At 35.1% G+C, this 11,604-nt stretch overlaps 1 protein-coding gene across 2 annotated transcripts; it reads right to left on the reverse strand.

Moving 5' to 3' along the window:
• Positions 1 to 1,400: 1,400 nt before the first annotated feature.
• LOC135850061 (chitin deacetylase 1-like) lies at positions 1,401 to 11,265 on the reverse strand. Of its 2 annotated transcripts, none has more exons than XM_065370772.1 (7): positions 10,998 to 11,265; positions 8,626 to 8,779; positions 7,467 to 7,579; positions 5,043 to 5,192; positions 4,840 to 4,955; positions 2,066 to 2,878; positions 1,401 to 1,976 (listed from the first exon to the last, which is right to left on the reverse strand). In XM_065370772.1, exons 1-7 carry the CDS (start codon positions 11,038 to 11,040, stop codon positions 1,731 to 1,733), a joined length of 1,635 nt encoding a protein of 544 aa, XP_065226844.1. In that variant the 5' UTR covers positions 11,041 to 11,265; the 3' UTR covers positions 1,401 to 1,730. The 2 variants fall into 2 exon arrangements, with proteins under 2 accessions (XP_065226844.1, XP_065226843.1); XM_065370771.1 differs by lacking the exon at positions 7,467 to 7,579 and adding an exon at positions 8,135 to 8,265 and having other exon boundaries at positions 10,998 to 11,264.
• Between the last annotated feature and the right edge of the window lie 339 nt (positions 11,266 to 11,604).

Consider the following 11,604-nt stretch of genomic DNA (forward strand, 5'->3'; position numbering starts at 1 on the left):
TTTGGACAAAATACAGCGATTCGCGCAAATTTCAAAAAATTCCTCTCAAACGGCCATCTTTTGATTTTTTTGATTTTTTAATTTTGAAAAAATCTGGTCAAAAAGCCATTTTTGAGGTGTCATTCTCAAAGCGGCTCAAATATAGAAAAACTCGTTAAACAGGTCGAGTATAATACACAACTCGATTTTTAGCTGCCCAACTTCATATTCACGCCTTCTGGAGCAGATTCAAAATTCTGGAAAAATTGAAAAATCGCGCTGGAGGCTCCAGAATGACATGGAAATGGTGAAATTTGGATTTGGGGGGTTAGTTTTGCACAAAATACAGCGATTCGCGTGAATTTCAAAAATTTCCACGCAAACGGGAAACTTTTGATTTTTTAATTTTGAAAAAATCTGGCCAAAAAGCCATTTTTGAGGTGTCATTCTCAAAATTGGCTCAAATATAGAAAAACTCGTTAAACAGGTCGAGTATAATATACAACTCGATTTTTAGCTGCCCAAACTCATATTCACGCCTTCTGGAGCAAATTCAAAATTCTGGAAAAATTGAAAAATCGCGCTGGAGGCTCCAGAATGACTGGAAATGGTAAAATTTGGATTTGGGGGGTTAGTTTTGCACAAAATACAGCGATTCGTGTGAATTTCAAAAATTTCCACACAAACGGGAAACTTTTGATTTTTTGGATTTTTTAACCTTTGAAAAAGCTGGGCAAAAGCCATTTTTGAGGTGTAATTCTCAAAATGAGCTCAAATGTGGATAAACTCGTTAAACAGGTCGACTATAATACACAACTCGATTTTTAGCTGCCCAACTTCATATTCACGCCTTCTGGGGCAAATTCAAAATTCTGGAGAAATTGAAAAATCGCGCTGGAGGCTCCAGAATGGCTGGAAATGGTGAAATTTGGATTTGGGTAGTTGATATTAGTTTTGGGACTTATTTTGACCATTTTTATTGATCTAGTACATACTTTTTAAAAAAGAGCACAAATCGCCAAAAACAGTCAATTTTGAATTTTAAAAAATTCGCCAAAAATCGAAAAATGAACTTGGGCAGCTTTTAGGCTATGCTCTTTCCAAAAATCACGGTCCCGTTCAAATCGGAGTGTGACACCTCAAGAGGTTCCCTTGTGAGTTTTAGAGTCTTATTTGAAATTGTCAGATTATCCCTGAGAAGTGGATCGGTATCGTTACAGCAGCAGGTACTCTGCAAGTTCAATAAATCTTAAACAAAAGAAAATGATGAGTCAACTTTTTAAAAAGATGATTCGAATGATTTTTAAACGACCAATAAAATCGTTCTCTCAAAATTTCAATTTTTCGTGAAATCTAATTTGAAAAATTGTGGTTTTTCGATGAATACGATGGAATTTCCTATAGGACAAAATATAAAAGCGTATAATAAAAATTGTTTTATTTACAACAACACTTCTCACATAAAATTCACGATAATAAATAATTACAAAAAAAGTTATTTACAGCACTTTTCAAACGCTTACAAATACCGTGGCGAAGGTTCAAAAAAATGAAAAAAACAATATTTAAAAAAAATACAATAAATAATACTCGATTGTCGATTTAGATTTTAAATCTTCTTTTTTGACTTTAATAATCACTTTTGAATCATGATAAAAAGGATCTTTCACAATTGTAGAAAAATGTAAAATAATTACTTGAGAAAAGGGAAAAAATTAAAACTAATGTATCACATTTGTAGTCAAATGAGTTTATTTACTATCTCTATCTTTTCCTGAAAAACCATCTCCTGTCGGGTCTAAGATCCAGGGATAATTATTAGGACATTCCATACAAGTAAACAAACGAATAGTTTCTCCTGGAAGCTCGCGAGTCGTCAATGGACATGGGTTAGGTAGTGAACAGAATGGTTGACCTTTCACGTCACAATCAACTTTCCACAGAGCGAATTCTCTTATTGTGTTGAGTTCTACTGGATTTTGTATCCATTGGATCACCTGTAGTAAACAAAATGCGAATTTGTTAGCAATTGCGAGAGTGAATCGAAATTAATGCTAAAAAAAATAAATAAAACGAGAATACATACTTGGTAATAATTAACAAAGTAGACGTCATTTTTCTTCAACATATCTTCGATAAATTTGATTAATTCGTCTTTAAATTCTTTCTTACTCTTGAGCCAAGAAGCGTGGAAATGTAAACCTAACGGGGCACGGTTGGTGGAGTAATGTCTGTCGAAATTATGCCTCAACAGTCTACCGAATTGCTCTCCTGTTTGGATATTGGAACAAGAATCAACCATGTGACAACCTGGTAGAGATTCGTCGAAGGTCGGATCATCTCTACGATCTAATTCGTTCATAACCATTTCCCAAACGGCGTGACTTCTGCTGGGGCAATTTTGAGCATTACCGTTACACTTGTGAGGCATGCGGTAAAATAAGGTGTACGGCCAGATAGGCACTCGTCCGAGAGGAGCTGTAATCGAAGCGTCGTAAGTGAAATATTGATCGACCATCATTTCGAATTGTTTGTTGCCACCGACACGTAAGTACGGAGCTCGAATTCCTTGTATCGGACTGTCTGCGCTGGTGATATTGGCGAATCTTTCGATAATTACACGAGCACCGGCCATTTCAGCCAACCAGTCGTCGTACGAGCCGCCGGTCCAGTATCTCGGATCGTCTTTGTGCGTCAATGAGAAGACGGCGATTTCGTGACCTTTTCTGTGCAGTTCTTGAACATAGGCGTAGTTCGTGTATTTATGATTTACGAAAAATGTGCCTTTGATTTGACACCCATTTGGATTCATTCGCGCTCCGTTGAAAATTTCCTCGTACAGATCCATATTGTCAACGTTTACGGCTCCGTTGAAAGTGATCGTTATCATTTGAGGAACCTAAAAATGAAATTTTGTTTCAAATACCTACGTAGGTCTAGATCTCGCCATAGTCGGGGAGCCCGCATACGGATCTATTGCACCCCCCACACCCAGTCGAACATCCGGGACAACTTTTTTCTTTAAGGGGGAGTCCTAAGGAATATTTCTAGCCCTTGTCCTCAAAAAACAAAAAGTGGCTTTACTTACAAAATAGCGGCCATTTTGATTGGCATGGTCAGCCGAAATCGCAAATTTCGCGTTCCAACATTGGACTTGCACGTGAGATTTTTAAACCGTACAAAGGTATATCGAAAGATCAGACAAAAATTTATCACCTGTCAAAATTTCAAGTGCTAAAGTGCGTTTTTCGATTTTTGGTGAATTTTTGAAAATCAAATTTAGGCCAAAAATGAGGGAAAAATCACAATTTTACCAAATTTACCAAGAAAGCTGAAATTTTTGATAATACCCTATTTTCGACATGCCAAATCGATTGGTAACTGTTTCAAACCGTTTTGAGCAGCTCTGGAGCCACCAATAGATTTTTGAAACTTGAAATTTCCCCAAATTTTATCAAATGGAGATGGAAATCCGAAATTCATTCTGCAAATTAATTTCAATACGCTAAGAAGTTGACTGCAGGTGAATTTCAAGTCGTTTCGGAGCCTCCAGCGATTTTTTAAAAATTACTGAAGCCTCCAGTCGATTTTTCAGACTTGAAATTTCCACAAAATTTCATAAAATGGAGATGAAAAGCCGAAATTATCTCTGCAAACTAATTTCAATAAGTTTCAAAAATCTGGTGAAGACTCCAGTAATTTAAAAAAAGTTGCTGGAGGCTCCAAAATGACTTGAACCCACCCGAAGTCGTGTTCAGGTGATGAAATTGGAGTGCAGAGTCAGCTTTCGATCTCCGTTTGAAGAAATTTTGGGGGAATTTCAAGTTTCAAAAATCTACTGGAGGCTCCAAAACGACTTGAAATCCACCAGCAGTCGACTTCATCGCGTATTGAAATTGTTTGCATAATGAATTTCGGTTTTCGATCTCTATTTGATGAAATTTTGGGAAATTTCAAGTTTCAAAAATCTACTGGAGGCTCCAGTAATTTTCAATAAGTCGCCGGAGACTCCAAAACGACTTGAAATCCACCACCATTCGACTTCATCGCGTATTGAAATTGTTTGCATAATGAATTTCGGCTTTCCATCTCCATTTTAAAGTCTCAAGAATCTACTGGAGGCTCCAGTAATTTTCAATAAGTCGCTGGAGACTCCAAAACGACTTGAAATCCACCTGCAGTCGACTTCGTAGCGTATTGAAATTAGTTTGCAGAATAAATTTCGGTTTTCCATCTCCATTTTATGAAATTTTGGAAAATTTCAAGTTTCAAAAATCTACCGGAGGCTTCAGTCATTTTCAAAAAGTCGCTGGAGATTCCAAAACGACTTAAATCCACCTGTGTTGAAATTAGTTTGCAAAGTAAATTTTGGCTTTCCAACTCCATTTGATGAAATTTTGTAGGAATTTCGAGTTTCGAAAATCTGCTGGAGGCTCCAGAACGGCTCAAAACGGTTTAAAACAGTTTCCAATCGATTTGGCATGTCAAAAATAAAGTATATCCCAAATTTCAGCTTTCTTGGTAAAGGTAAAATGTTGATTCCCCCACCCCATTTTTGGCCTTTTGATTTTCAAAAATTCGCTAAAAATCGAAAAAGACACTTAAGCACTCGAAATTTTGACAGGTGACAAATATTGGAACGCAAAATCTGCGAATTCGGCTGACCTGTCAATCAAAATGGCCGCCATTTTGTAAGTAGGGCCACTTTTTTTTCAGGACAAGGGCTAGAAATGTTCCTCAGTACTCCCCAATTAAGAAAAAAGTTGTCCCGGTGTTGCGGAGGATTGACGGGTGGGGGGGGGAAATACATCCTTATGCGGACTCCCATGACTATCAAGTTCATTTTAAAACAACGCTTACTTGAATTGGTTCGATATTGCCAGGTATTCTGGTGCCATCAGCCGAACAGAAACAATCTGGCAGAGTACATTCGCTTGGGTCACAATCAGGAGCACGATTGGGATCCAATTCAACGGCTATAATCGTAAATATAGCGAGTATTATCGTATTTTGTATTTTGTATTTTTTTGTACAGAAAATAACATCTCCCTTTGATTACTTACTGCAGGCGTTTTCATCAGATTCATCTTGACAATCCGGTTTGTCGTTACAGAATAATTCTTTAGCAATACATTCTCTGTTTCCGCAAGCTAAATGTTTTTCCGCGCAAATTGGTTCATCAGTTTTCAAGATAGGCATGATCTTTCGAGGCTCTGAAATTATCAGAAATAATATTATGAGTGATTGAATGATTAGGGTGTATGCTGATGTTCGAACGAAATAGAAGGATCGATTTGTGTAGGTAAACCTAATAGTAATATAATGTAAAGAACAGCCAATTTACAACTATCACCCATGTTAAATTAAATGCAAAAAGCGTGAAAAAGCGTAAATTCTGTTATTGTTGTCAACGTTATACCTACCTTCGAAATTATTGGTACATTTAAGTACCTAACTACATAGTACAAGCTTTCGAATGAAAAATTAACATTTTATAATGATAAATCGCTGGATAATTTCTTGAGTAGGTAGGTAACTAATAATTTCACGTATATTGAGAAGTGAATAAAATCAAATAAAAGACGTGATACCTGTTTTTAAAAATGAGGACAGTTTCCGTAGTTGATGAAGTGTAAAATTTCACGAAGAAGAATGAAAAAAATAAATGCGATGATCGGATGATCTTTGACTTATTTTATATTTTTGCATTAGAAATCAAATCAATAATGTTGGTCCTTTTTTTCAGATCACAAATTGAAGTATCAAATACTAATTTTTTTTTTTTTGTTATTATTAATTAAAGATTTTGGTTAAATAAGCTAATCATTTTTCTTTTCTAAAGATTTCTACTTCGTGAAAAAAATAAAAAAATCAATTTTTTGAAAAAATGTAAAGCTCTTTAATACAAGTATGGAAATAGATTATACTCTTAAGAAAGTCATAGGATTTTACGTAAGTTTTACGTACTGCGCAGTGCGCGAACACGCATCAAATCAGCTGTTCACGTACAACGTTGCACACCATTGGTTGCTCCACCCCCTGACGACACCAACCTGCCATGCGCAGTACGTAACACATACGTAAAATGCTATGACTTTCTTGAGAGCATAATCTATTTCCATACTTGTATTAAAGAGCTTTAAAAAAATGATACGCACGCAAATTATGCAACACTGTCAAAATCAAGACAAATTTCTTCAAAATGGCAACACTGAAAAAGTTTAATTTCAAATTATTTTTCAAAATTTCTTCAATTTCTTGGAATTTTATTTTCATGAAAACAAAAAATGATAAAGTAAATCACATCATCTCATCACATGTGTAAAATTTAATTTTTTAGTAAATTGATCACTTAACTGGATTTTAATGTTATTTGAAGATTAATGCAAGCAAAATGTAGCTTTCAAATCATGCGAAAATCCAAGAGAAAAGACATGCTCTCTTGGCCAGGAATCATGTAAGTAAATCATCAATATGACAAGAAAAGTAAGTAATTGTGTTTGTTTGGTCATGAAATTCGTGTAATGAAGTAATTTTTCTTTTGTTGTTTGCAATTAGGTTCAACTACAGTCACTACAGTTACTGTTTGCGGTGATGGAGCTTACAAAGATGATGATAAATTGCTGGTGTTGTGCATAATATAAGTAGTACGACTAAACTACAGTTCTACATATTTCCAAAAGCATAAGTGCACAGGTATATACGATATGACTGATCGATGAGGACAATTCATCGATGTAAATCAGCTAACTACGTGTCTATTCCATTATGCCTATTCGAACATAATACTTGGTAATTGTTCATCATACAGTTATACTTTATTGTAGGATATTTGTCTCGGATTACATATTATGTACAAATCCTTTCGGCTTTCATGCACAAATACTACTGAAGAACGTGTTTTTGACACCTGTATTTTTGGATTTGTTAAGCATTTATAATATGTACAGAATTTCTAACTACTCAAGCAAACTACATTTTTGTTAATACCATCACGTGATCCCAAGGAAAAGATTGGAGCTGATAAGAAGGTCCAATCCAAACAGATCTAATCCGATCAATACTCTGCTCCAGTTAGCTCTGATAAATAGACAAAACTGGTTCGAGGAAATGAGGAATGTCCGGATTTGATCTGATAAAATAAAGCAGGTCTGATTCAGACATAACCAGATCTAATCAAGTTTCCTCTTCTTTGAATATAATCTGATTGGATCTGAAAAATGTTCGAATCTGATCTGCAGATCAGATCCAATCATTTTCCGTTGGGTTAAAGTTACTACATTTTCATTTCAACAAAATGAATCTGTCTGGATAACTCAGCTCATTATAGTTATGTCATGAGTTTAAATAGTATGACATCATTTTATAAGTTACAGAACGTCGAGCAATGAAAATGCAGTAACATAAAAATTAAAATTTTAATTTCTGTACAGAATTTCACGTGTTGTGATGCCGTTGGCCGGCCAAAATAGACTGCCTAAACTTACTGTCCAATCGATCACAATTGGTTACTTTGCTTTTCCAGTCACATGTTTGTTTATCAATATCAAAGGCCAAACCAGATGGGCAACTGATTTGCTTAATACCAGATCTTGTACACCTACATGAATGAAACAGGTTTTCATTTTTATATTATATTAGCTGATAAAAAAACCTGTTTTTTAATAATAGGATATTTTTACACAGTAGTTATAAGTTTATAAGTAGGTATTGTAGATAAAATATTGTAAGCTCAGTAGGGTAATCACTTATTTTCAGGGAAACATTCATAGGTACTCAGATGTAACGGTAAAAGTTCAAGTAATACAATTTCAAATTTTTGTTTATACAGGTTGATGTTATTCGTATTTGAATGAATATCACAAATGATGAAGAAGTCTGCAGAATGAAGTGTGAACTGGATTTTTAGTACATATTAAGTATAGGTAGGTACCAGATACACATAAACGAGAGGCAATGGTCATGAATATTGCCTTAAAATTGGGTTAAAATTAGTGGTAAATTTCATCGGTTACGTTGTTAACATCAAACCCAATGAAGTATAATAAGAAGAAAACCAAAGAGTAAAATGGACACATTCAGAAGATATAGAACGTTAAAACAGACATTCTGCTATAAATCAACCACATTCGATTCTCGACTTGATATTACTTACTCTCTAGTTTGTCACAGTTTTTAACGCGCGTTTTCCAATCACACGTTTGACGATCAATGTCAAAAGCTAATCCGTTGGGGCATCGAACCCCAGCCAATCGTACTACTCCATTTTCACCTGCTTGATCACACCTATTTATAGTATCAGAATTTAAAATTTTAAAGGCTATTTTTTCATCTGCAGTTTTCTGGTAAAATTTTTTTTCTTTAAATACGCTTCCTAAACTAGATTAATTATATTTGGAATTATCGGAGCGGTTATACATATATTTGGGTCTTGGTGTGGTTAAACTTATAAAAACCATGTTCGCTTATGATTATACGTAGTATTGGAATATACCTAATTCCTGTTTTTTTTATTTTTTATTTTTTTTAGGTTCCTCCGCTTGTGTAATTACGAAGCGAACGTAGCTTTTACAAGAGTATATTCTAGAATAATGAAAAAAAAGTTATCTTATAACGAAGCTATATCGGAATTGTTGATTATGTTACCTAACAACGTCTCTGCAATCGCCTTCGATGGTCAATCTGAAGTATTCATCCGGTGGTCTATTCTTACAAAGATCGTCAATTGAAGGATCATCCGGCGCATCTTCGCCATTTTGGTTTTGGCGCTTCTCTCTAACGGAGACGCACCAAATGGCACCTGTGTGAGTAAAAAAAATAGCATAGTAAAACTAAATCATCGCGTTAATCCAAGTACACAAATAATCCCTGGCCCAAAATGGAGAAATATTAGTACTGGAATCGATTACGTCATACGAGATGAAAGGTAGGTTATTTCAATGCCGCACAATGCACATTAAGGCTGGGCTTCTAAAATGTATTAGGTAATTGGCTTAACGAAGACGAAGATTAAAATTATTAGATTCAGTGACATCATGATTAGACATTAATAATGGGTGTAAACTTCACACACGGTTTGTGCTTGTTCGTAGGACCTTGCGACCTGCGACGACCAAGACATGAATGGATACGTATATCTCGAATAAGCAGAAGGCGATTAATAGGTGCACGAAACTGGAATAAGTATCGCAAATATCCCGGATGAATTACTTTTCAAATGCGCTAATTTAATAGGTAATGAATTGAATAGTTTCCAATTTTACAGGTCGCTAGTTGCACTCTGTAAACTACATATAGAAAAAAGCAATTGGAAAACAATAGAGGTCACTATCTGAAAGACTATATCTCGGATGCGCGCAAGTAAACGTACGTGCGAAAAATTATTAAAAGATACAATTGATTCTAGTGCGTGCTGCGGTATTGTAATTACACCCGCACTGCGCATCTCAATTTACCGGTCCTTTCGCGTTTACTGCATACGCTATTCTCTTTATTCCAGTTATTACCCACGACGCTCATTAATATTTAAAATAGAAAATGGGACGTGTGGAATGAGTAACTGGATTTTATTCATTTTGTTTTCTTCTTCGTCGGGTCGCCGGGATCTTTGAAAAAGTAGCCAATTTCAATGTCGCCTCACACAACAACGTTGCCAAATTTAATCATAAACATAAGCCATAAGGTGAAAACGATCTAAGAATGGAACGTTTTCGAAAGGACAATGACACTCGTAAACGTTCTAGTGTAGGAAAGTAGTACGTGACTTATTAAACCCTGCGATCATTGATTACCAATCATGAAGAAAAGTGGTGAAATGTAACAAAGACCAGCACAATGAGAGCTACTTTTTCTCTATGCACCTAGATAACGATCGATGCGGTTTACCAACGTTTTAACGAGTGAAATGTAACGAGTCAGTGGAATATCACCGAACTTGCTGAAAAATCGAACGTTAGGAGACTTGGCTGCGAAGACGTTGATTTACGGCGAACAATTAGATGATTTTAGTCTCGTAGCTACATTAGGGTTGCATACTTGGCTAAAGTACGGCTCTAAGGCCGTCCATCGTGTACGATACTTGGTACTTGAACCGGTTTGCAGTACGAATAGTCGTTCGCTGATTTAGCCACAACATGTTACATAAAAAGTTCGCGATATTTGTATAGATAGATACCTAATAGGCACGCACGTCGTACAGAAGTAAAATGGAATATTTATATTAGAAAAAAAGTGTTTAAATGAACACAGAAGTATTTGATCAAGCACAAGTTTAAAAGTCAAAAAAGATTTACAGATAAGTAATAACTTTTCAAATTGCAGTATGTTGTCACTGAAGTATAATAAATGCCTACAACTATGAATCAATAATGATTTCCATACAATAGGCTAAAGAATTGTGCCTATAATGATCTTTCATTCTTCGCCTATAATTTGATTTTTTTTCTGTTTTTGTTGTAAATTTTTAGATTGTCACTGAAATGAGGACATCACACAATTTAAACATTTGACTCGTAAAACAGTGAGCAGCGCAGAATCAAAACTCATACTTAGCTACCATTCTATAAAATGTCACTAAAAACGAAAAAAGTGATAAAATATCTATGGAAGCTTATTACGTCTTCAACGGTCTTGAACGAAGGAGCCTATCTTTGGAAAAAGTCCTAACACAGCCTAATTTTAAAATACTTTTTCACTTACAGATTTTGATGCACATTTCATAATTTCTTGTAACAAAGTCGTTATCTACGTTAAAATGAATTCTAATTTCTTTCGATTAACGAATAATTAAATACTCGTTGAGAGAAAACTAATCTTTGGTACTTTTCCCAACTTCTTACTTATACCTATTTTTAAATAACGACGATTGCACATTTTGCCCATTTGAAAAAATTCAAATGTCTCTTTTACATTCCACTTATAAAAATTATTTCACTGTCGATAAACTTGTGTAAAACGATTTAGGCCTAATTTCTATTTAAATATAATTAAAATTATGCAAAATTGAAAAAATTACTTACCGAATAACGCAATAAACAAAACCAACGAAGTAACTCTCACCATCTCATGATATTTCACGAATAATGAAGAAACCGACACTATCGTGTTATCACCGTATTTATTGAAGAACTGGTTTGGCGCATGCGCGAGACGAATTTTACTTTCACTGATTTAAAGATTGGCGACTGGCGTACCGCGATGTAAGAAGAATCGAGACCATTTAACTTCTCTACAATTTCTCAGATGGTTTTGCGTTAAATGATTTTTAATAGTTGAGGCGCACCGTGTGTGTAGCTAAATTAAAGCTAGACGAGTGATTAGATTGAGTTTTATAATTTCCAACGTGACACGAACCAGTTCCATCAGATTTACGTAGATGAGACTGGAAAAGGTTGCAACATTTTGAAAAATCATGGTTGCGTAACCGTTGCACTTTTTTCATGTTGCAACTTGCAACGGAGAGACGAAAAATTTTGCGTTAGATTGTTGCTCTGGGAGGAGAAATGATCGAATTTTTGAATAAAGTAAAATGATTGCAATTTTTCTTTAGAAATGGCTGCAGATTAGCTTGGAAAAATTGTTGAGTTGCGTACCTTTATAATTAAATTAGATACCCGCCTAGGTGAA

This window comes from Planococcus citri, chromosome 1, assembly GCF_950023065.1.
Source record: "Planococcus citri chromosome 1, ihPlaCitr1.1, whole genome shotgun sequence".
NCBI classification, from domain to species: Eukaryota; Metazoa; Arthropoda; class Insecta; order Hemiptera; family Pseudococcidae; genus Planococcus; species Planococcus citri.

Coding starts and splice junctions, on each gene's coding strand:
- LOC135850061 (XM_065370771.1), bottom strand. CDS start 11,040: ATGGTGAGAGTTACTTCGTTGGTTTTGTTTATTGCGTTATTCG. Junction 8,780..10,997: donor TTTGTTTATTGCGTTATTCG/GTAAGTAATTTT, acceptor TTACTCACACAG/GTGCCATTTGGTGCGTCTCC. Junction 4,956..5,042: donor ATCTGATGAAAACGCCTGCA/GTAAGTAATCAA, acceptor TTACGATTATAG/CCGTTGAATTGGATCCCAAT.